General features: G+C 41.8%; 1 protein-coding gene across 1 annotated transcript in view; it reads right to left on the bottom strand.

The window, feature by feature from the left end:
- arhgef25a (Rho guanine nucleotide exchange factor (GEF) 25a) overlaps positions 1-26,470 on the bottom strand; it is a 370,615-nt gene that overhangs the window by 64,175 nt on the left and 279,970 nt on the right. Inside the window, exons 5-8 of the mRNA XM_034172401.1 lie at positions 12,738-12,862; positions 9,426-9,492; positions 8,925-9,028; positions 8,725-8,794 (exon numbers count right to left, since the gene is read on the bottom strand). Of these exons, the coding sequence (XP_034028292.1) occupies positions 8,725-8,794; positions 8,925-9,028; positions 9,426-9,492; positions 12,738-12,862 (366 nt within the window). The remainder of the gene's footprint in view (positions 1-8,724; positions 8,795-8,924; positions 9,029-9,425; positions 9,493-12,737; positions 12,863-26,470) is intronic.

Consider the following 26,470-nt stretch of genomic DNA (forward strand, 5'->3'; position numbering starts at 1 on the left):
GTGATGTGTTGGAGCGTTCGTTTGTTTTTCATGATTCCATAATTTTTTCCTCAGAATTGAGTGATTCCATTTTTTTTTTTTCCCTCTGCTTGGTCTAAAAAAAGTAACTGTTACTGACTGACACAATTTTTTTTTTTGCTGATTTCTTATAGTGTTTCTTAAAGCCAGAAAGCTGCCATTTGAAATGACTTTAGTTTTGTGTCATGTCTGTGATCTGATTTTTTTCTACAAAACAACTGAATGAACATCCTCCGAGGCCGATGATTCCATACTTTTTCCCAGGGGTTCTAGTTGCATCATCTCTGTTTTCCACATTTGGTAATTATTTGTTGCACTTAGTTTTAGTTGTTATTTTGCTGTCAGTAATACAGTCAAAGCAGATGGTCACTCCTCTGAGTCTGGTCTGCTTGAAGTTTCTTCCTATAATCAAAAGTACCTGAGGGAGTTTTTCCTGACCACTGTTGCAAGTGAAGAGTTCAGATGCAAAACCCATTTTTTTAAATGGAGAAAAATGCAGTTGAAAATGGAGATTTAAAGGAAACCATATTCGGAAAGGCACAGACTTTCATCAATAAAATGAAAACAGTTTGTTCAAATTCTTTCATATTTTGCACACTGACGGTCCCCTTGACAGCCAAGTACATGTTGGCCTCAACTAAAAACTTATAATTTTGCAGATACTGGGTTTTGCATCTGAACTCTTCAAGTGTACATGCTCTGGTCTAACCTTTGTGAAGTGCCTTGAGGTGAATTATGTTGTAATTTGGTACTGCATAAATAAATTGAATTGAAACTGAACTGATTTATCAGTTGCATCAGCTATGACATTTTGGATATGTGGTATGTTTCTCAGGGTATGATCCAGCATGCAAGTGCCTCAGTGTAAAGGACCCCAGCAGCTGGAGAAGGCCAACAGGACATCCCCATTTCACATGAATGCAACAGATGGTACTGTGGAACTATGTGTAGTGTGGAACTATGCTTCCTCTCCTAATTAAAATTATTAGCAACGGAACAGGTCTCAGCCTCACTAAATCTAAATTCTGGGTCTGTTAGTGAAGCACAGGGCTACCTGCCGATGACCACCTTAGTAATCTCTTTGCTTCCCTGTTGATTACTGCTGGTGAATTAATGCCTTAGGACTTAGGTGCAGTTATTTCCGGCTGACTGATTTTGCTCTTTTTCTCTCTGTCCAAGGCACTGATGACACCTTCACTGGATGTTGGCCCTGCACCCCAGGGTGCTGGCCTGACCTCAGGAAGCCCTGCCTGTTGCGCCAATGACTGGACGTTATACCTCTTCGGAACCTACCAGTGCTGGATATGGACATAACAAAAAGACCCAGGATGGACTGCTTTTTAGCTTCAATTAAGGACTCTGTTTTTGTTGTTCTTCTGTTTTTTTCTGTTTCAGTTTTCCAATTTTTCTGTTTGTTGAAACCTTGTAACTGTTAGAATAGCAGTGAGTCACCCCTCTGAGTCTGGTCTGCTTGAAGTTTCTTCCTCATTATCACCAGAGGGAGTTTTTCCTTACCGCCGCCCCTATGTGCTTGCTCAGGGGGATTTGGTAAGGTTAGACCTTACTTGTGTAAAGCACCTTGAGGCAGCATTGTTGTGATTTGGCACTAAACAAATAAAAGAAACTCAAAAATAAGTTTAAACAATGGTGACTTTCAAGAGGTGGGGGTGGATTGGTTGTTTGCCTGGGTTGTTGCTATCCATAACCCACACCAGCACATATTCCCAGACCTGACCCGCCACCTTTCAATCACAATGCATATACTTGCCACCAGGGGGCTCTGACAAAGCAAACTCCACTGATCTGTATATAACACTGGATAACTCATTTGTCCACACTCTCCAAATAATCCGCTGAAGCAAACTGATGGCCATCTTACCACTCACAAGTTATGTGGACCTCACATAAATGGATTATTAGAACGTCAACAATTTCGAGTAATAACTGAGCTGATTCTCTCATTTCCTTCTTTTTGTTCTCCAGTAAATATAACCTTCATCCCTCCTAATCTATGTCTGCCATTATTAGCTATTTGATCTACATCCTTTCTTTCTTTTAGAGTTTTGACACTTTCTCCCATTCTATTCTCAATTACGCAGATCTATCTATCTATCTATCTATCTATCTATCTATCTATCTATCTATCTATCTATCTATCTATCTATCTATCTATCTATCTATCTATCTATATATATATATATATATATATATATATACGAGGTCTATTAGAAAAGAAACTGACCTTTTTATTTTTTTCAAAACCTATATGGATTTGAATCATGTGCGATTACATCAGACAAGCTTGAACCCTCACGCCTGTCGGTTGCGTCATTCGCCTGTGGGCAGGCTTTGAGTGAGGAGTGGTCCACCCCTCCCGTCTATTTTTTCATTGTTTAGGAATGGCTCAGAGACTGCCGCTTTGCTTGATCAAAATTTTTTCAGAAACTGTAAGGCACATCCGAGTGGACATCATTCGAGAAATTCAGCTGGTTTTCGGTGAAAATTTTAAGGGCTGATGAGAGATTATGGAGTGTTGCTGTCGCTTTAAGGACAACCCACGGAGCCGGAGGGCGCGCCGCACTCCGAGTCGCTGTCGTCAGCCTGTTTCGAGCTGAAAACTTCCAAATTTAAGCCTCTGTTGACCCAGGACGTCGTGAGAGAACAGAGAAGTTTCAGAAGAGGTCGGGATCAGCAGTTTATCTGGACATTCCACTGTTAAAGGAGATTTTGTAATGAAACACGTGCGGACGGATTCGCGCATCTGCAGGCAGCCGCTCATGGCCCGGCGCCACAGAGAAACACCTCCGTGTTGATAACCATTTGTAAAATTCAGGTGGCTTTCAATGGTTTTCAGTCGAGTGAGTATCCGAGAAACTGTTTAAGAGCTGGGCATGTTCAAACTTGTCCCATGGCGCCGGGCCATGAGCGGCTGCCTGCCGATGCGCGAATCCGTCCGCACGTCTTTCATTACAAAATATCCTTTAACAGTGGAATGTCCAGATAAACTGCTGATCCTGACCTCTTCTGAAACTTCTCTGTTCTCTCACAACGTCCTGGGTCAACAGAGCCTTAAATTTTGAAGTTTTCAGCTCAAAACAGGCTGACGACGGCGGCTCGGAGCGCGGCGCGCCCTCCGGCTCTCATCAGCCCTTAAAATTTTCACCGAAAACCAGCTGAATTTCTCGAATGGTGTCCACTCGGATGTGCCTCACAGTTTCTGAAAAAATTTTGATCAAGCAAAGCGGCAGTCTCTGAGCCATTCCTAAACAATGAAAAAATAGACAGGAGGGGTGGACCACTCCTCACTCAAAGTCTGCCCACAGGCGAATGATGCAACCGACAGGTGTGAAAAAACTCTCGCATGCCCACGAGGGTTCAAGTTTGTCTGATATAATCGCATGTGATTCAAATCCATATAGTTTTTGAAAAAAATAATAAGGTCGGATACTTTTCTAATAGACCTCATATATATATATATATATATATATATATATATATATATATATATATATATATATATATATATATATATATGAGGTCTATTAGAAAAGAAACCGACCTTTTTATTTTTTTCAAAACCTATATGGATTTGAATCATGTGCGATTACATCAGACAAGCTTGAACCCTCACGCCTGTCGGTTGCGTCATTCGCCTGTGGGCAGGCTTTGAGTGAGGAGTGGTCCACCCCTCCCGTCTATTTTTTCATTGTTTAGGAATGGCTCAGAGACTGCCGCTTTGCTTGATCAAAATTTTTTCAGAAACTGTAAGGCACATCCGAGTGGACATCATTTGAGAAATTCAGCTGGTTTTCGGTGAAAATTTTAAGGGCTGATGAGAGATTATGGAGTGTTGCTGTCGCTTTAAGGACAACCCACGGAGCCGGAGGGCGCGCCGCACTCCGAGTCGCTGTCGTCAGCCTGTTTCGAGCTGAAAACTTCCAAATTTAAGCCTCTGTTGACCCAGGACGTCGTGAGAGAACAGAGAAGTTTCAGAAGAGGTCGGGATCAGCAGTTTATCTGGACATTCCACTGTTAAAGGAGATTTTGTAATGAAACACGTGCGGACGGATTCGCGCGTCTGCAGGCAGCCGCTCATGGCCCGGCGCCACAGAGAAACACCTCCGTGTTGATAACCATTTGTAAAATTCAGGTGGCTTTCAATGGTTTTCAGTCGAGTGAGTATCCGAGAAACTGTTTAAGAGCTGGGCATGTTCAAACTTGTCCCATGGCGCCGGGCCATGAGCGGCTGCCTGCCGATGCGCGAATCCGTCCGCACGTCTTTCATTACAAAATCTCCTTTAACAGTGGAATGTCCAGATAAACTGCTGATCCTGACCTCTTCTGAAACTTCTCTGTTCTCTCACAACGTCCTGGGTCAACAGAGCCTTAAATTTTGAAGTTTTCAGCTCGAAACAGGCTGACGACGGCGGCTCGGAGCGCGGCGCGCCCTCCGGCTCTCATCAGCCCTTAAAATTTTCACCGAAAACCAGCTGAATTTCTCGAATGGTGTCCACTCGGATGTGCCTCACAGTTTCTGAAAAAATTTTGATCAAGCAAAGCGGCAGTCTCTGAGCCATTCCTAAACAATGAAAAAATAGACGGGAGGGGTGGACCACTCCTCACTCAAAGCCTGCCCACAGGCGAATGATGCAACCGACAGGTGTGAAAAAACTCTCGCATGCCCACGAGGGTTCAAGTTTGTCTGATATAATCGCATGTGATTCAAATCCATATAGTTTTTGAAAAAAATAATAAGGTCGGATACTTTTCTAATAGACCTCGTATATATATATATATATATATATATATATATATATATATATATATATATACGAGGTCTATTAGAAAAGAAACCGACCTTTTTATTTTTTTCAAAACCTATATGGATTTGAATCATGTGCGATTACATCAGACAAGCTTGAACCCTCACGCCTGTCGGTTGCGTCATTCGCCTGTGGGCAGGCTTTGAGTGAGGAGTGGTCCACCCCTCCCGTCTATTTTTTCATTGTTTAGGAATGGCTCAGAGACTGCCGCTTTGCTTGATCAAAATTTTTTCAGAAACTGTAAGGCACATCCGAGTGGACATCATTCGAGAAATTCAGCTGGTTTTCGGTGAAAATTTTAAGGGCTGATGAGAGATTATGGAGTGTTGCTGTCGCTTTAAGGACAACCCACGGAGCCGGAGGGCGCGCCGCACTCCGAGTCGCTGTCGTCAGCCTGTTTTGAGCTGAAAACTTCCAAATTTAAGCCTCTGTTGACCCAGGACGTCGTGAGAGAACAGAGAAGTTTCAGAAGAGGTCGGGATCAGCAGTTTATCTGGACATTCCACTGTTAAAGGAGATTTTGTAATGAAACACGTGCGGACGGATTCGCGCGTCTGCAGGCAGCCGCTCATGGCCCGGCGCCACAGAGAAACACCTCCGTGTTGATAACCATTTGTAAAATTCAGGTGGCTTTCAATGGTTTTCAGTCGAGTGAGTATCCGAGAAACTGTTTAAGAGCTGGGCATGTTCAAACTTGTCCCATGGCGCCGGGCCATGAGCGGCTGCCTGCCGATGCGCGAATCCGTCCGCACGTCTTTCATTACAAAATCTCCTTTAACAGTGGAATGTCCAGATAAACTGCTGATCCTGACCTCTTCTGAAACTTCTCTGTTCTCTCACAACGTCCTGGGTCAACAGAGCCTTAAATTTTGAAGTTTTCAGCTCGAAACAGGCTGACGACGGCGGCTCGGAGCGCGGCGCGCCCTCCGGCTCTCATCAGCCCTTAAAATTTTCACCGAAAACCAGCTGAATTTCTCGAATGGTGTCCACTCGGATGTGCCTCACAGTTTCTGAAAAAATTTTGATCAAGCAAAGCGGCAGTCTCTGAGCCATTCCTAAACAATGAAAAAATAGACGGGAGGGGTGGACCACTCCTCACTCAAAGCCTGCCCACAGGCGAATGATGCAACCGACAGGTGTGAAAAAACTCTTGCATGCCCACGAGGGTTCAAGTTTGTCTGATATAATCGCATGTGATTCAAATCCATATAGTTTTTGAAAAAAATAATAAGGTCGGATACTTTTCTAATAGACCTCATATATATATATATATATATATATATATATATATATATATATATATATATATATATATATATATATATATATATATATATATATATATATATATATATACACACACACACACACACACACACACACACACACACACAGCCCAGTCTCACGGGGGGGTTCATACTCCCGTGAGGAAATGAGTCAGATTTTCATGACGGAGCTTTTTTTAACTCACTATTCCTAACCCTACTCCCACCCCAACCCTAACCTTAACCATAACCTAATCTTACTCTTTCCCCCCACCTTAACCATAACCCCCCGACCCCCCCCCCCCCCCCCCCCCCCGCTTCACTTTTAATTTCGTGCAGCTATCACGGAATGAATGAGAATGAATTTGTGCTGCTGTGACGAAAATGAGGCGCTTTTCGTCACAACCTCATGAACCAATAGATTAATGTATATTTCGTGCTGCTGAAGCATGACTTGCCGTGAGACCAGGTTGATATATATATATATATATATATATATATATAGGTACCATATCATGAACAAAAGTGAACAAGAACAAAAGTGGATGGTTAACAAAAATCTTGGTGGATAATATCAATAGTGTATTTTTTAATCGTTCCACTGAAAGAATAAAACATCACTTAACTAGCTGCAGGAGAGTTGGTTTTCCCTTGCAATGTTAATATTTATTACACACAGCTCTATGAGCTTCAGCCTAATATTAATAATAAAGCTCGTAGCAACAACGCCTGAAGCTCCAAAACTATGCACAAGTAGACCTAATAAATGTCTTAAAATAGTTCGTCTAACACAAAACTCAACATGTGGCTACACACAAACCACTTATTATTATTAGTAATAGTAGTAGTAGTAGTAGTAGTAGTAGTATCTACGCCTATATGCTGGAATAAGGGATAGAACTCTTCAAATTATTGTTCATTACTTTCCATTTCAATCATACTCACAGGTGAAATGTTTGTCCACAGCCTTTGAACTGGTGATTTGCGCAGTTTAATAAACATGACATGACCGGCCTTTGATTTTTGGCAAAATCACAAAGAATAAAGTTGCGTGCGCCTGGTTAAAGATCAATAGAAAAGATGGTTCAAGAGCAGTACATGCGAGTGGTAATATGGTGGCCAATTAGCTTCAGAAATATTGGCCAATGAGCAATCCAGTGTTATATACAGATCACTGGCAAACTCTCTGATACTTCAGGATGGGAACATGGCAGCTTGTATATACAGACAGAATCTGGCTCCAAATTTAATGCAAAACCAGATTCTGAGCAAGATAGCACCTGCTGGCCTCGAGTGGAGAGAGAGAGAGAGAGAGAGAGAGAGAGAGAGAGAGAGAGGGAGAGAGAGAATTTAAAACTTTAAAGCATCAGAAGTCAAGGTGTGATGTCTCTGGTTTCTGTTGGAGATGATCAGAAAAGAAGCAAAAAAGATTTTTTTGTGGAGAGCAGGGCTTATCGAACAGACTGACTCTCTCTCTTGTTCGTGCCCTCTCTCCTGTACCTAAATGGAAAGAGAGCGCAGGTGTAAGGCTTGAGAACACTAATGGCGTTAGGTGTAGATGAGCATCAGGTTATGTATAGTTTACCCTGGTTACCCTCTGAGTAACCAGAGACTTTTAACGACTGTCCACATAATACTGTACCTAGCAACAGGCTGCATGGCTCTGTAACCTAGAGATGACAGAGTGGCTCCAGCTGAATATGAACACCAGGCAGCACCCCCGGGCGGCGGGGGGTATCTGTACATGCACTGTGAAGCACCATACTAAAGCATGTTTGTCTGTTTGTCTGTCCACATGTTGTATGTTGATGTTACAGCTCCTCTTAAAATGTCTTTTTTGGTTTTCGTGAGCATCTTCCCAGTCTGCTCGCTTTCATGCTTTGACAACACGCTTAGATTTAGTGACAAGTTACGTTATTACCCCGCAGAATGTTTAACTTGATTATCCAGTGGGCCGAGCCTTACTGAGTACTTTAAACAGCTAAAAGAAAGTTATAGATATTTAAACGAGTCATCGTCAGAGAAGAAGTAAAGCCAAGTTTTCCAATCGTGCACGTGCCACTACTTAACTAATAAACTACAGACAGTTTGGTCTTTGTGTAAGTCCTGTGACTGTAAGCTCTGTGTTTACTCCTTGTTTAACTGAACAATGCATCTTTCCTGCGCTGCATTTTTGACCCATGACACAGAGGAAGAAGTCGGTTGCAAATTTTGGGTGTATAAAAAACCATTAAATCAAAGGATCTGAGCTCAGCCTTTGTTTTTCCTCAACTTATTCCTGTTGGCCCTTCTGGCTGTTTTTTTTTTTTCTCTCTGACGTTTCCTGACTACTTCAGTCCAGACTGGAAACCGGCCAGTGCGTTGTGCATGTGTATATTGTGAAAACAACAACATGGACGGAGACATACTAATAACAGGGAAGTGGAAGCAGAGACGTTGGCAGCTGTGGGAGAGTGGAGCGGGGTAAGGGTGGTACAGTGGGGGCACGCTGCAGGATAAACAGGAGCTCTGCATGCTTTTTCAGGCTATATTTGCGTTCAGGCCAAACAGCACAGGGAAACAGACCCAGACACTTCCAGTGACGTGCGTGCATGTGCCTGCACAGTGGGCATACTCACATGTTTAATGAAGAGCTGAGCCAGTCTCTCCGGCTCTGCCAAACACTTCTCTAGCTCTCCAAGGAAGTAGCTTTCGAGAGAAAACACAAGCACACCATCAGAACTGTCTTTTGCTCGACCTGTCCCTTTGACCACTGCTAATGCTTTTAAATGCACAAACCCAATATTGTGCATTCTGATACAAACTACTAAACGCTTACTCTTTGTGCCAGTCAAAGATTTGGTGAATGTTGCCAAAGACAATCTTGTCTTTTCCCTTCATGTCCTCTGGTATACCTTTGGAGTTCATTGTGCCCATGTAGCCCTGCAAGAATATAACAGAGCTGTTGATGTGTATTCAAACTGACAAAAGCCCACACCTGTGCCAGAATACCACCAGCAAATATAGCCGGGGAGCAGTGATCACACACCATCTAACAGAGCTTTTATTAACTTTTAGATGGCAAGTACTCTTCTCAGAACCAAAATATCTTCAGCTATTTAAGGCAGCATAAGATGGCTTGCCTTGCAACATAATGCTCTTCAGGCTGATAATTCATCAGATCTGCTTAAGTCTGAAGATGAGTTGGAGGTAGACTAAAGCTTGAAGGAAAGTGTGATAAGGATTTGGTCCTCGCTCACTGACAGAGAACTGGTAGGTGTATTATATTTAGTTTCTTCTTCTTATGGCTTTTTCTTAGTCATCAGGCTATTGGGTTTACCTCAACTATGAGCCCCAGATCTGCTACATAGGTCTTCTCTGTCTCAATGAGCTCCTTCAGCACATACCTGTAAAGATGTACGCACACACACACACACACACACACACACACACACACACACACACACACACACACACACACACACACACACACACACACACACACACATAAAATACACACAAATGCCCAGATAGCGAACTGCCTTTTATTAAAGTCGTCAAATTGTGCAAAATTGTTTCTAATCTAAATATGGCATTCTCAAATTCCCACAATTAGTGACACATGCTACTGAAGTCCATATCTGATCTAATGAGCCTGCACACTGTGTAGCATGCTGGGGTGCAAGTGGTACACTTCTCGCCTTTTTATCTTTTCCTCTGCGTACAGTTATTGGGCTGTGCGCGCTATGACATCATTTGTTTACACACAGTTGGCGGGTATAGGCAGGTAGCGTAGATGTAAATCTACGCTACCAGCCCAGCAACGCCTCGGTAAAGTGATAATAATACAAAAGTATCATTCCTGATTTGTGTCATAACTAGGGATCGATATCGATGCCGTTATCAATTCCGCTTATAGATCCGATTCTTATTGATTCCCTTATCAATACCTCTTGTGAATTTTCTGTGTATTCAAAGTAGGCTTTAAAGGTTTTCTATGTCAACAACATTTTAGTGAGTCTTAAAGTAAATAAATTTGAAATTGGTCACTGGATCCTTGATCCCTGGACATAAATAGAAATAAACAAAATCTGTAGTTTTTGTTAAAAGCATTTCCTTTCAGACATTAATGGCACAAATTTTACTCTAAACACAACCTCTGAGCTGAGCTCAGCCGGCTGTGCTGCAAGTCAGGATGTAATTAATAAAGAATGCAGGACGTCTCATTTTGGGAGGAAAAAATGTTTTGGTCAATTGTAGTTTATTGTTTGTATTACAACGTTTGGAAAGAGGTGCCATTTGATTTAAAATGGTGATTCACTTTGAAGTTATTAATTCCGGCCGGACTCTAACCTGACTCGACAGAGAGCGGTGCAGCATTTGGAGCTGTGAGAACGGAACGGAGGATGATTCTCATTTCTTGCCCACAACAAGACAAGAGTCCCAGTTAGTGATGTTACTCCAAACGTGACTCATGACTGACATATTTAAATGGCTTTGAGAGGGGTTAAGAAACGGACTTGCCGCTTCTGACAATCAGTGAAGCAGAGAATAAAAAAAAAAGCATCGGAGCACTGCTTCATTGGTTCAAGCTTCAAGCAGAGCCACACTGCAGAAGCAGCTGATTGCAGACCCACTGCAGGGTCTGCAATCAACATAGAAAAATTATCATTTTCCCGACAAACACTCTTAAAAACAACGACTGCTCTGAAGGATTGATAAGGGAATCCCTTAAATTCCCTTGAAAGATGTCAGTGGATCGAATAATTTCATAACAATTCTCAAAAAGAACCAGTTCTCGATACTCAACCCTATTCATAACCCATGCATCTACATACATATTGTATCATTTTATAAGGGAGAAATGCAAACCCCCAGTGTGTGCCCACTATTCCTATCAATAAGAATAGTGGGCATGGTGAGCCAAAGGTCCTTTACATTTAAAGCAGGAGGCACTGAACCAGAGAGTTTGACAACAGGTAATTTTTAAGCTCCATCAATTCAGTATCTATGAGGTATATTTAACTGCAAACTTTGCAAGTAAGTCCCTTTCGGCTGCTCCATTGTTTTCATTAGGGGTCGCCACAACAGATCTAAGGTGGGTCTGCATGTTGATTTTGGATAAGTTTTACACCGGATGCCCTTCCTGACTCAACTCCACATTACATGGAGAGATGTGGCAGGAGTGAGATTTGAACCAGAAACCTTCCGCACTGAAACCAAGTGCACTAACCACTTGGCCACCACCCCTGCATTGGTTGCCAGACTCTTAACAGGAAGCAGAAAGTTTGACCACATTACACCCATTTTCGTGTCTCTTCACTGCCTTCCTGTCTCTGTGAAGTCAGATTTTAAGGTTCTGCTCTTAACCTTAAAATTATTCAAGGACTCACCCCTCTCTACTTAGATGACCTACTTAAACTCTATGTACCGGCCCAGGCTCTGCATACACAGGGCTGCACCTGTTTTGTGGAATGATCTCCCAACAGAGATAGTCAGATTCTGTAGAGGTATTCAAGTCCAGACTTAAGATGCCTTTAGTCTCTCTTTCGTATGGCTAGCATACCAGCAGAGTATGGAACTATGCTTCCTATCCTGTTAAATTCATTTTATTAGTAACAGATAGGTCTTGGTCTCAACTTTATCTAAATTCTGGATCTGTTAGTGAAGCTTAGCTCAGTGGAGCTTGACATTTGGCTAGTGGCCGATGATCACCTTAGTATTTTCTCTGCTTTCCTATTGATTTACTGCTGATGAATTATACCTTAGGTGTAGTTTTTCCAGGAGACTGATTCTGCTCTTTTTCTCTCTGTTCAAGCTACAGACAGTGGGACGGCTATGGATAGCGGGATTGACAGATAGAACACTGTAGTCTGCGTTTGGAATGGACACTGTGGTAGGAACAGGCCCACTGACAGCATGGAGACTGCTCGATGACCCCTGCTCGTGACATAACCGCCTGCATGGACTTCTCATCAAATACATATTCTTTTGTTATTATGTCATGTTGTTTTGATTTCCTGTTTTCTGTTTCTTCAGCTTTGTAAATCTTTGTAAACTGTTAGAATTGCCTAAGCAGTGGGTGATCCCTCTGAGTCTGGTCTGCTTGAGGTTTCTTCCTCAGTATTGTCAGAGGGAGTTTTTCCTTACCACTGTTGTCTCTGTGCTTGCTCTAGGGGTTGGTAAAGTTAGACCTTACTTCTGTGAAGCGCTTTGAGGCAGCTTTGTTGTGATTTGGCGCTATATAAACTAAACCAGGGGTGCTCAAGTTCGGTCTTCGAGAGCTACCTTCCTGCTACTCTTAGTTGTCTCCCTTCTCCAACACACCAGAATCCAATGAAAGGCTCATTAAAAGTCCGATAACGAGTCTTTCATTGGATTCAGGTGTGTTGGAGCAGGGAGACAACTAAGAGTATCAGGAAGGTAGCTCTCGAGGACCGAACTTGAGCACCCCTGAACTAAACAAATTGAGTTGAATTAAAATTGAAATTTAATATCTGTTTTTTAGATAGCTTGAGAACAACACTTGGTGTGTAATACAAGCTCTTTAAAAGCTAATCCTGACAAATAATAAATTATTCAGTAATTTGACCACAGTTTGACAAAATGTTAGGATTATTATTGACTGGTTAGATAATGACCAAACACATACATGCTTTTCTCTAAGGCACTCCTCCGCTCCTCCTCAGTGTCCGCGGCAGCTGATGATTGGCTAGAAGTGTCATCCAGCAAGACAGAGCCACTATCATCATGGAAAACACTGGCTGATTGAGTATCCTGAGGAAACAGAAACAGACAGAGCAACATAAAAAACGGTTATCAAAGGACCCGTGTTGTGGATCAATTATAAAGTCAGGAAGATGAGATAAAAAGGAGAGAGATGATGATGATGCAGGTTACCAAGGTGACCAAGGAGAACCAAGAGACAAGAGGAACAAAGGCTGATTGATAAGAAGATTGTATTCAGATTGTCGACGTTAATAATCCCTGCTATGCACATCAGTTGCAAATAGACAGAGATTAAATGATGGAGAGGGGGTGATGGAAGAAGCAACAGGCTCTGTAGCTGCAAGAGACTGAAAATAAAAGAAGGAATACATAATACAGCCACTGACAGTGATATTACATTGCTGATTTATGGGGGAAATAATGAATGTAATTGTCCTTACCACCTGAGTTTCCAGGAACGGAGGACAGTACGTCACACATGATCTTTAAAACTATTGTATCAGCAAGAGCATCACTCAATCTAAGGGACCATTCACACTGTGACATGAAGGGGCTGACGCTGGCCGGCGGAGCAGATTCTCAAAAATCTTTGTGAAACACCAGAGAAAGCTCACTGAAGGAGTCCAAATTTCCCGTCTTCAACGCAGGTCGGCATAGCTCAGTGGAGCTTGACATTTGGTGATGATCCACGGACGTACTACAGGGCGTACTGCAACTTTCAGCATCGGGGGCGGGCGCATTGGTACTGCACTTAGCATCGACTCAGTTTTTGAGACATTATGTGGGGTAGCCTATTAACTTGACATAATTCCACGATTGTATCATTTGCTACCCGTGTGCCATTGAGACAGCTTCTACATATTCCTTCACATTTCTTCATATTTCTTCATGCCCAAGGAACCCAGAGGAGGTGTTGCATCCAGTCAAACCTCCGACATTGGTCAGCAGAAGCTAGTGGAGGCCAATGAAGCAGTAACGGCGCGGAGGTGACGTTGTGGTAGAGGAGCTCAACTCTTGCTGGCATTTTAGCATGAATGTTGAAGGCTATTAAGTATGGTGAAAATTTTTCCAGTACCACGATGAACACTGGCATTGCCTGACTGACGCTGACTTAGCTGCTGCAGAGCCTGGCGGACCTCGGTGCTGGTCAATATTAATCAACCCAGATGATTCCTTAAACAAATGTCACCTAGTAAAATATATCTGGTTAAATTTAAAAGTAATTATGATCATATCTGTGTGTATCCACAACTGGATGAATATTTAACTGATTCCAGGACAGCAGTCCTAGAAAAAATATTTTTGATATGATGAATGTACCTGTCACCCCAATACTTTTCTTTGTTCATTTGTAAAGGACCAAATTTGAAATATAACAACATTAATTTACAAAATGAAATGTTACTCAGAATTTTATACATTGCATGTTATTACAGGAAATGGCATATGAAAAACTAATAATTAAACAGAAAAGTCAACACCAGGTTATTTTGTAGGTTTACAGCCTAATATATGATTCCACAACATCAACAAACTGGGGTAATAATCACTGAATAATGACTGTCATGTTCTGGTTAAACAATGGGATAACACACCACCAAAAATTCAGTTTTTAAGGTTAAGTATTCTTTAACATACATTTCTTGGCTGGGAGGCCACTTAAAAATACCAGTGTGTGTGTGTGTGTGTGTGTGTGTGTGTGTGTGTGTGTGTGTGTGTGTGTGTGTGTGTGTGTGTTACTCCATGTATAACTGGAGTTTCATCAAGAAAGGCATCCGGTGTAAATCTTGTGCCAAATCCCAATGCAGATATGCATTGAATGTGCTGTGGTGGCCAAATCACCTGGCAGCAGCGGAAAGAAAACAACAACAACTTTTAACATTAATTTGACATTTAGATGTTTTTTATTATTTTGGGATGGCTCTTTACAAGTGATTGAGGTTTTCTGAGGATATACACTCACCGGCCACAGTATTAGGTACACCTGTTCAATTGCTTGATAACACAAACAGCTAATCAGCCAACTCAATGCATTTAGGCATCTGGACGTGCTGAAGATGACTTGCTGAAGTTCAACTCGAGCATCAGAATGGGGAAGAAAGGGGATTTAAGCAACTTTGAACATGGCATGGTTGTTGGTGCCAGATGGGCTGGTCTGACTATTTCAGAAACTGCTGATCTATTTTTTCATGCACGACCATCTGGTTGTGCATGAAAATCCCAATAGATCAGCAGTTTCTGCTCTAGGGTTTACAGCGAATGTTCCAAAAAAAGAGAAGCTATCCAGCAAGCGCCAGCTATGTGGACGAAGATGCCTTGTTGATGTCAGAGGCCAGAGGAGAATGGGCAGAATGGTTGAATTGGCAACTGCATGATGCCATCATGTCAATATGGACAAGCACCTCTGGGGAATGTTTCCAACACCATGTTGAATCTATGGCATGAAGAATTAAGGCAGTTCTGGGGACAAAAGGGGGCATAACCTGGTACCAGCAAGGTGTACCTAATAAACTGGCCGATGTGTGTACACTGTCACCTTTCTTAAAATAATTATTAACTACTTATATTACTAGCTTTTCAGTTAGTAGATTAATGGTTATCAACGCTAACGATTCAGTTAGCTGTGCCCACCACTGGTCCAGTGTGTGGGCAAATCAGGGCACAGTAAAAATTAAATAAGCATGTATTAATGCATTAACTGGGACTCCACTGATGCAGCACGAGTGTGGCACGGACATGCTCACATAGCAGCTTGTCTGTGGGTTACTTTGAAATACCCACATTACTGTCCATGATGCTGAATGCAGCTCCCCCAAAAATTCTATCCCCCCAACCCCCCACCCACACCCCTCTTTCTACACATTCAGGTCCTAGCATGTGGGCAGGTGCACATCTATGATCTGGGCCGGGTTTCATAAAGCAGTCTAATCTTGTTTAGTCGAATAGATTTGACTAGTTTTTTGAAGTTAGTTGTTGCACATAGCATTTAGTCGGATGAAGTTTCATGTTACCCAACTAAACTTTTTAGCCTGGTACAGAGGAGGCTAATCTTATATTAGTTGATAAAACTTCAATGTCTTACCTCAAAAAATGGCAGCTACCATGTATCACCATTTGCTGGAACACTCAAAAGCACCCCTACGTCGCTCGTACAAGGGTAGGCTGAAAAGTTCTAAGGCTCACTAAGTGAAAAGGCATCAGGCTGAAAAGTTCTAAGGCTCACTATGATACAGTTAATGCATTAACTGCATCATAGTGAGCCTTAGAACTTTTCAGCCTGATGCCTTTTCACTTTGATGCAGTTAATGCATTAACTGCATCATAGTGAGCCTTAGAACGTTTCAGCCTACCCTCGTATTCCTTCAAAAGAACAGCTTCCTCTGCTTTTGGCCACGGTTGCAGTAGATGACTGTCATGATGTGTTTGTGGCAGTTCTCACATGAGCCACCGGGCGTTGCTGTTAAGCTGAGCAGTGTTGTGTGCACAAAAAGGTTGACGAAAGTGTAGAAGAAGAAACTGAAGAGTGAAACTGCTAGGCTAAGTGCTAAACATGTCGTTCTGCAGTTTGTATGGGTCCGTAAATGTTAATAAACTCAGTTAACAAAACAAAGGCTAGACAGTTCATGACAACGACCAACTCGGAAGTAAACAAAACTGCTGTGCATGGAGCCGTCTCTCTGCAACGGCACGCGCGAGGTCGTTATGCCTGTGAAAACACTGACACGAGCATGTCTTTGATTCACGCAATAGCACAACCTGTATCGTGCAGGATAATAAACTCGTCTTTAATGGGTGCAGACAGGACGCCAGAGGGTATGCTATTGCGCACAGAGAATTTTGAAATGTTCAAAAAATCTTTCATGCATAAATGTCGTGCTATGTGGCACGATCTAATCTCCAACACTATGTGCAGTTCCTCAAGTGGAGTAAAGAAGAAGCGAACAGAACGAGTGGTGACGTCAGCAGATCGCCTTTTTAGACGGCTCAGAATGCTTTCTGCATGTAGTTTGGTGCACCGGCGCGCAAACGGCTCCGGCTGCAGCCTCCTCTGTGATTCAGGATGTGATTAGAGCCGTTTTCAACGGCCAATTTGCAGAAAAAAAGTGATTAATACACCACAAAATAATTATTTTATATACACAGCGTCCAGCGCAGAGTGCGTGGCAGCTGGTAGAACAAAGAACGCAGCGAGAGGGATCGTCACGACGACACGTGCTATGGCGTGAGTCACAGGCATGCTCGTGTCAGTGTACCTTAAGGTAAGACAGCTAATCTACAAGTTTAGTCATCGATGTGAAACGGTGATTAGATGGATAATGTTGGGTGACTAACTGTAGTCCACGAAGAAAGTTTAGTAGACTGAAAGTTTAGGTTGCTTTATGACATACATGTCAACCTATATGGATTGTCAATAAATTATACATATTTTTCTGAGTTTCAGAGTCATACGGACGTACAAATAAAGTCTTACGGATATTCAGGGTTTTCTGTTGTAAATTTGTTTTTTTACTGTTGTTTTTCTCAACTCCGCGGACGTTCGGCCAGCCATCCACCATCTTTGTACTCTTCATAGAAGCTGTGTGATGACGTGCGCAATGTGAGCATCCAATCGGAATTGGTTCACCGTCACATGGTTTTCCAATATCCAATCGTAGGGCAGAGCAGTCTCAGATGGTAGGGCCAAAGATTGTTAGGAGTAGTGATCTGTTACTCTGTGAGTTCTTGTTGCTGTAAAAATAGAACAGCTATGTGACACTATATTCACAGGAAATATATTGAGTTTGTACAAAATACCTACAATGTACTTGTAGACACTGATTTTATTGACAGCAAGCAATTTTACTGTGGAGCAAGATGATTTAACTGTGGAGGACTTCCACCATAAAAGAGCCCATGGAGATCCCTGGTGTTAGTTATTAATATATGGACAAAACTCCAGTTATGTGATACCGCTATGCGGTTGTGTGTCCTGTAATAAAACTGATTTTGGTGTGATTTGGAGGTTATAAGAATTTTGTGTTGATTTTATGGATTTTATCACTTGGTTATACAGGTGGACCCTCAAAGGGGTTCAATCAATCAACTTTTTTCTTATATACCGCCAAATCACAACAAACAGTTGCCCCAAGGCGCTCCATATTGTAAGGCAAGGCCATACAATAATTATGAAAAACCCCAACGGTCAAAACGACCCCCTATGAGCAAGCACTTGGCCACAGTGGGAAGGAAAAACTCCCTTTTAACAGGAAGAAACCTCCAGCAGAACCAGGCTCAGGGAGGGGCAGTCTTCTGCTGAGACTGGTTGGGGCTGAGGGAAAGAACCAGAAAAAAGACATGCCGAGAAGGGGGGCAGAGATCGATCACTAATGATTAAATGCAGAGTGATGCATACGGAGCAAAAAGAAACAGTGCATCATGGGAACCCCCCCACAGTCTACGTCTAAAGCAACATAACCAAGGGATGGTCCAGGGTCACCCGATCCAGCCCTAACTATAAGCCTTAGCGAAAAGGAAAGTTTTAAGCCTAATCTTAAAAGTAGAGAGGGTGTCTGTCTCCCTGATCTGAATTGGGAGCTGGTTCCACAGGAGAGGAGCCTGAAAGCTGAAGGCTCTGCCTCCCATTCTACTCTTACAAACCCTAGGAACTACAAGTAAGCCCGCAGTCTGAGAGCGAAGCGCTCTAATGGGGTAATATGGTACTACGAGGTCCCTAAGATAAGATGGGACCTGATTATTCAAAACCTTATAAGTAAGAAGAAGAATTTTAAATTCTATTCTAGAATTAACAGGAAGCCAATGAAGAGAGGCCAACACGGGTGAGATATGCTCTCTCCTGCTAGTCCCCGTCAGTACTCTAGCTGCAGCATTCTGAACCAACTGAAGGCTTTTTAGGGAACTTTTAGGACAACCTGATAATAATGAATTACAATAGTCCAGCCTAGAGGAAATAAATGCATGAATTAGTTTTTCAGCATCACTCTGAGACAAGACCTTTCTGATTTTAGAGATATTGCGTAAATGCAAAAAGGCAGTCCTACATATTTGTTTAATATGCGCTTTGAATGACATATCCTGATCAAAAATGACTCCAAGATTTCTCACAGTATTACTAGAGATCAGGGAAATGCCATCCAGAGTAACGATCTGGTTAGACACCATGCTTCTAAGATTTGTGGGGCCAAGTACAATAACTTCAGTTTTATCTGAGTTTAAAAGCAGGAAATTAGAGGTCATCCATGTCTTTATGTCTGTAAGACAATCCTGCAGTTTAGCTAATTGGTGTGTATCCTCTGGCTTCATGGATAAATAAAGCTGGGTATCATCTGCGTAACAATGAAAATTTAAGCAATGCCGTCTAATAATACTGCCTAAGGGAAGCATGTATAAAGTGAATAAAATTGGTCCTAGCACAGAACCTTGTGGAACTCCATAATTAACTTTAGTCTGTGAAGAAGATTCCCCATTTACATGAACAAACTGTAATCTATTAGACAAATATGATTCAAACCACCGCAGCGCAGTGCCTTTAATACCTATGACATGCTCTAATCTCTGTAATAAAATTTTATGGTCAACAGTATCAAAAGCAGCACTGAGGTCCAACAGAACAAGCACAGAGATAAGTCCACTGTCCGAAGCCATAAGAAGATCATTTGTAACCTTCACTAATGCTGTTTCTGTACTATGATGAATTCTAAAACCTGACTGAAACTCTTCAAATAGACCATTCCTCTGCAGGTGATCAGTTAGCTGTTTTACAACTACCCTCTCAAGAATCTTTGAGAGAAAAGGAAGGTTGGAGATTGGCCTATAATTAGCTAAGATAGCTGGGTCAAGTGATGGCTTTTTAAGTAATGGTTTAATTACTGCCACCTTAAAGGCCTGTGGTACATAACCAACTAACAAAGATAGATTGATCATATTTAAGATTGAAGCATTAAATAATGGTAGGACTTCCTTGAGCAGCCTGGCAGGAATGGGGTCTAATAAACATGTTGATGGTTTAGATGAAGTAACTAATGAAAATAACTCAGACAGAACAATCGGAGAGAAAGAGTCTAACCAAATACCGGCATCACTGAAAGCAGCCAAAGATAACGATACATCTTTGGGATGGTTATGAGTAATTTTTTCTCTAATAGTCAAAATTTTGTTAGCAAAGAAAGTCATGAAGTCATTACTAGTTAAAGTTAATGGAATACTCAGCTCAATAGAGCTCTGACTCTTTGTCAGCCTGGCTACAGTGCTGAAAAGAAACCTGGGGTTGTTCTTATTTTCTTCAATTAGTGATGAGTAGAAAGATGTCCTAGCTTTACGGAGGGCTTTTTTATAGAGCAACAAACTCTTTTTCCAGGCTAAGTGAAGATCTTCTAAATTAGTGAGACGCCATTTCCTCTCCAACTTACGGGTTATCTGCTTTAAGCTACGAGTTTGTGAGTTATACCACGGAGTCAGACACTTCTGATTTAAAGCTCTCTTTTTCAGAGGAGCTACAGCATCCAAAGTTGTCTTCAATGAGGATGTAAAACTATTGACGAGATACTCTAACTCCCTTACAGAGTTTAGGTAGCTACTCTGCTCTGTGTTGGTATATGACATTAGAGAACATAAAGAAGGAATCATATCCTTAAACCTAGTTACAGCGCTTTCTGAAAGACTTCTAGTGTAATGAAACTTATTCCCCACTGCTGGGTAGTCCATCAGGGTAAATGTAAATGTTATTAAAAAATGATCAGACAGAAGGGAGTTTTCAGGGAATACTGTTAAGTCTTCTATTTCCATACCATAAGTCAGAACAAGATCTAAAATATGATTAAAGTGGTGGGTGGACTCATTTACTTTTTGAGCAAAGCCGATAGAGTCTAATAATAGATTAAATGCAGTGTTGAGGCTGTCATTCTCAGCATCTGTGTGGATGTTAAAATCGCCCACTATAATTATCTTATCTGAGCTAAGCACTAAGTCAGACAAAAGGTCTGAAAATTCACAGAGAAACTCACAGTAACGACCAGGTGGACGATAGATAATAACAAATAAAACTGGTTTTTGGGACTTCCAATTTGGATGGACAAGACTAAGAGACAAGCTTTCAAATGAATTAAAGCTCTGTCTAGATTTTTGATTAATTAATAAGCTGGAATGGAAGATTGCTGCTAATCCTCCGCCCCGGCCCGTGCTACGAGCATTCTGACAGTTAGTGTGACTCGGGGGTGTTGACTCATTTAAACTAACATATTCATCCTGCTGTAACCAGGTTTCTGTTAGGCAGAATAAATCAATACGTTGATCAATTATTATATCATTTACCAACAGGGACTTAGAAGAGAGAGACCTAATGTTTAATAGACCACATTTAACTGTTTTAGTCTGTGGTGCAATTGGGTTGACATGTATGTTATGAAACCGGGCCCAGGTTGCTTTGAAGTAACCTGAGCATATTTGAGTGGCTTTAAAAAATAATAAAAAAATTTTTTTCCACAACTCTTCCTACAAATCAATTCATTCCCATATGCACACACAGAGCATATTTCAGTGTGGAAGGAGATCTGTTTTTGTATATGTAGACTCTTACAATATGTTCATCAAAATTTTCAAGATGCAGTGCATTCTTCATGGTCTTCTTCGTGTGATGGGCCCCTTATGAGATTGAGACATGGGCACTCTTTGGGTGTGTTGACAGTAGTCTGAGTCTACACTCAGACTGCTGTGAGTGACATTTCTCTGAGGGAAAACTTTTTACTCACAACTCCACTCAGTGATTGACAACTGCCCAAACTTTGTTCATGGGTGATTCCAGTGTGACCACACGCACTAACAGGGCTGTCATGAGGACTGCATCCGTCCCCAAGGATCTGGCAGTGGTGGTGAAAATAGCTCAATACTCCTTAGTTTGCAAAAAGTCAGGGGCTATGAGTTGTTGAATCCTGGTTTCAATGTCCACTTCTGCATATAATACTTCAGTAACGGTGGTGTAGCTAAGATTGATCGTGTTCTCATGGGAAAATGTTGGAAACCCCTGCAAAAATTGTAGAATATGTGAGGAACAGCAACGTTTAGTCAGCCTGTGGACGAAATTCTTGCAGTTGCTTCTCAAAGCCAACAGGGACGCTCGGCCATAAGTTGTCTTGTTACTCACGGCTTTTGTATGTCAGACTTTCTGAGTCTGACCTTTTATGCTGTAAATAGAAATGCATTCTGGATGAACCCACGGTTACGCCGAATGGATCGATTGTGTTCATGTGTTTAAATGACCTCATTTTCAGGCTTTTTCCTGGCATTGATATCATTTCCTGTGGAAGGTCCTGCTGCAGTTAAGAAGTTATTGTGCTCATCACAGCAATTCCTGTCACTAAACTCACCTCTGATTCAAAGGAAAAATGTTCCACATCTGCAAAAACTCACACCTTTTTCTTAGTTATTCCCTTCATCTGCTCATCAAATGACTCATTACGAGTCAAATGACTCAACTTTGTTCTTGTACTTCCACCTATTTATAGCTGTGTACATGTTCAGTTGTCTCTTCAGTCTATCACTCTTTCCTGGATGTGTAAATGTAAGCGAGCAGCTGTCTGTCTTCACTTCAATCCTTCTGTCCCATTGTCCTCATCAGGCGCAACCTCCTCACCTTAGACACACACCCACACACAAACTCAGACACACACTGCAGACATGTGTCTAATCTCTTAGACTGCCTGGCTGCTGCCTGACAGAGGAATAAATAGATGGATGTATAGATAAACCTACAGACAGATGGACATGACTTTGTCCTTTTCTCTTCCACCACCCATACAAACTTGCTCAACTTGTTCACCTGCCATCTTCATGATAAAAATGTTAACTTCTCTATAAGACTGTGTATGGTGGAAGACAGAGACAGATGCAGGCAAATACAAAAGGAGAGAGAGAGAGAGAGAGAGAGAGAGAGAGAGAGAGAGAGAGAGAGAGACTCCACAAAGGCCCTCGCTCCTCCAGTCTGCCTTGCCCCGCTCAGAGAGATCCAGCCTGGCCGAGAGGTCTCCTTGGCTCCCAGATCACTTCCAGATGTGCTGTGGCAAAGCCCACAGGAAAAATTCCCTCATCTCCCTCTGTTGCAAGTTTTTGTTTTTCTACCAGGAAGCCAAAGAAAAATCAGACAACAGTTTCAATAAAAGCTGAGATCATGCTTGTTTCTTCACTTTGTTTTGCAGAACGATGTGTTTCTATTGAGTAGACACCCTGCAAATAAATAAAATTTAATTTTAACAGATCGACAGATCAGTTTTTGAGTTTGGATTCAGAACGTCCTTCTTGAATCAGGGTCACCACCAAAATGTAATTGGTTGTTCTTCATTTAATACACTATATTTCTATGAAAATCAGATTATTCCCTGCACTGCTAACAATGTATGGCTTGGACAGCAAAGACATAGATGAGTGAGTGAGTGAGTGAGTGAGTGAGTGAGTGAGTGAGTGAGTGAGTGAGTGAGTGAGTGAGTGAGTGAGTGAGTGAGTGAGTGAGTGAGTGAGTGAGTAAGAGCTTCTGTAAACAATGACTCAAAGTTATCATCTTGTAATTCACCCAATTAACAGAGCATAAGTACAGTTGTTTGACAATAGATGGCTTCACACAACCACTAACCATGAATGAAAAAAATGTTTTGTGTTATTATTCATATTCTGTGAAAAACGGCCCAACAAAATTAAAAAAATTCTGCCAGGGTATGTAAACATTTTAGCACAACCGTATTTGAATACAGTATCATCTACAAAACTGGATATGGACCCATGCCAACTGTTCATTATAATACGACATGATAGTTTAATTCAATGTGCAATTTTCCATCCTTTCGTAATGCTATGAAAATGCTATGTGTTAACATTATCTGAATAATCACTCACACAGATACAATGAGGAAAATAAGTATTTGAACACCCTGCGATTTTGCAAGTTCTCCACTTAGAAATCATGGAGGGGTCTGAAATTTTCATCTTAGGTGCATGTCCACTGTGAGAGACATAATCTAAAAAAAAACATCCGGAAATCACAATGTATTATTTTTAATAATTTATTTGTATGTTACTGCTGCAAATAAGTATTTGAACACCTACCAACCAGCAAGAATTCTGGCTCACACAGACCTGTTAATTTTTCTTTAAGAAGCCCTCTTATTCTGCACTCTTTACCTGTATTAATTGCACCTGTTTGAACTTGTTACCTGTATAAAAGACAACTGTTCACACACTCAATCAATCACACTCCAACCTGTCCACCATAGCCAAGACCAAAGAGCTGTTTAAGGACACCAGGAACAAAACTGTAGACCTGCACAAGGCTGGGATGGACTACAGGACAACAGGCAAGCAGCTTGGTAGAAGACAACAACTGTTATGATTATTTATTAGAAAGTGGAAGAAACACAAGATAACTGTCAATCTCCCTCGGTCTAGGATTCCATGCAAGATCTCACTTTGTGGGGTAAGGATGATTCTGAGAAAGCTCAGAACTACACAGGAGGACCTGGTCAATGACCTGAAGAGAGCTGGGACCACAGTCACAAGATTACATTAGTAACACATGATGCTGTCATAGTTTAAAATCCTGCAGGGCAGCAAGGTCCCCCTGCTCAAGCCAGCACATGTCCAGGCCCCTTTAAAGTTCACCAGTGACCATCTGGATGATCCAGAGGAGGCATGGGAGAAGGTCATGTGGTCAGATGAGACCAGAATACAGCTTTTTGGAATCAACTCCACTTACCATGTTTAGGGGATGAGAACAACCCCAAGAAAACCATCCCAACTGTGAAGCATGGGGGTGGAAACATCATACTCTGGGGGTGCTCTTCTGCAAAGGGGACAGGACGACTGCACTGTATTGAAGGGAGGATGGATGGGGTCATGTATTGCGAGATTTTAGCAAACAACCTCTTTTCCTCAGTAAGAGCACTGAAGATGGGTCATGGCTGGGTCTTCCAGCATGACAATGACCCCAAACCCACAGCCAGGGCAACTAAGGAGGGGCTCCGTAAGAAGCATTTCAAGGTCCTGGAGTGGCCTGGCCAGTCTCCAGGACCAGACCTGAACTCAATAGAAAATCTGAAAGATCTGTATGGATGAGTGGACCAAAATCCCTGCTGCAGTGTGTGCAAACCTGGTGAAAAACTACAGGAAACGTTTGACCTTTGTATTTGCAAACAAAGGCTACTGTACCAAATATTAACACTGATTTTCACAGGTGTTCAAATACTTATTTGCAGCAGTAACATACAAATAAATTATTAAAAAATAATACATTGTGATTTCCAGATTTTTTTTTTTTTTTTTTTTTTTTGATTATGTCTCTCACAGTGGACATGCACCTAAGATGAAAATTTCAGACCCCTCTATGATTTCTAAGTGGGGCAACCTGCAAAATCGCAGGGTGTTCAAATACTTATTTCCTCACTGTATTAGTGAGCATGGAAGTATACCTGACAGGTCTATATGTGTTAATGGCCTAGGACTGGGTCCTATGTGGAGTGCTACAAGAGTACAAGGTACCAGGTCTGCTGTAATGGGCAATCTGGTCTCTGTACGACCAAAGCTGTGTCTGCATTCTGGCATTTCATCAGCTCTGTTTCTGGTGGGCGCGTGACTCCGCCAGGTCTTCCCCTCATCACCAATCCTGTGTGTACAAGCTAAACAAGCTCCTCCTCTGGGCTTGACTTTTATTCACTCAATGGAGATCAGTGATGGTCAGAGGCTAAAAGGCTGAGGTAAGACTCACTGTAAAACTGATTGTTTTAAAAAGTTTACATTTAGCTCGGCATTGAAGCCATTGGTTATAATAACATTTTTGTCTGTTCAGTGGCAACAAGAAACAGTTTAGTCTGAGTTCTTATTCTAGGTCCAGTAACATTTATGAGCTGGTTAGTTTATGCTTGCAAATGCGATGTTTACATGATAAATAAATAATGCACTGATTAAATTAAATTGGGCCTAGGTAGTAATTAGCTGAAATTCTCCTTTAAGTTTACTTATTTATATATTAAAAGGCAAGTGGCCGCTGTGTGTGTGTGTGTGTGTGTGTGTGTGTGTGTGTGTGTGTGTGTGTGTGTGTGTGTGTGTGTGTGTGTGTGTGTGTGTGTGTGTGTGTGTGTGTGAGATTTCAATCACGGACAAACTGGGGAGAGCTGACATTTACTGTTTGGTATGCTGATGTATTTTGGGTCAAGGATCCAAAATACTATTTATGCTAATTAGTAAAAATACTAATTATGCTCTGTATGCACCACTCTGCATTTAATCATTAGTGATTGATCTCTGCTCCCCTCCACAGCATGTCTTTTTCCTGGTTCTCTCCCTCAGCCCCAACCAGTCCCAGCAGAAGACTGTCCCTCCCTGAGCCTGGTTCTGCTGGAGGTTTCTTCCTGTTAAAAGGGAGTTTTTCCTTTCCACTGTCGCCAAGTGCTTGCTCACAGGGGGTCGTTTTGACCGTTGGGGTTTTTACGTAATTATTGTATGGCCTTGCCTTACAATATAAAGCGCCTTGGGGCAACTGTTTGTTGTGATTTGGCGCTATATAAATAAAATTGATTGATTGATTGAAGGATGAATGCCGTGAAAACGGAAAGTTGATAGGACTAATATTTTTGGAAAAATTAGGGATATTAGGTAACGACAGTGAACAATGGATGTTGA

This window comes from Thalassophryne amazonica, chromosome 6 (genome assembly GCF_902500255.1).
Source record: "Thalassophryne amazonica chromosome 6, fThaAma1.1, whole genome shotgun sequence".
NCBI lineage: Eukaryota > Metazoa > Chordata > Actinopteri > Batrachoidiformes > Batrachoididae > Thalassophryne > Thalassophryne amazonica.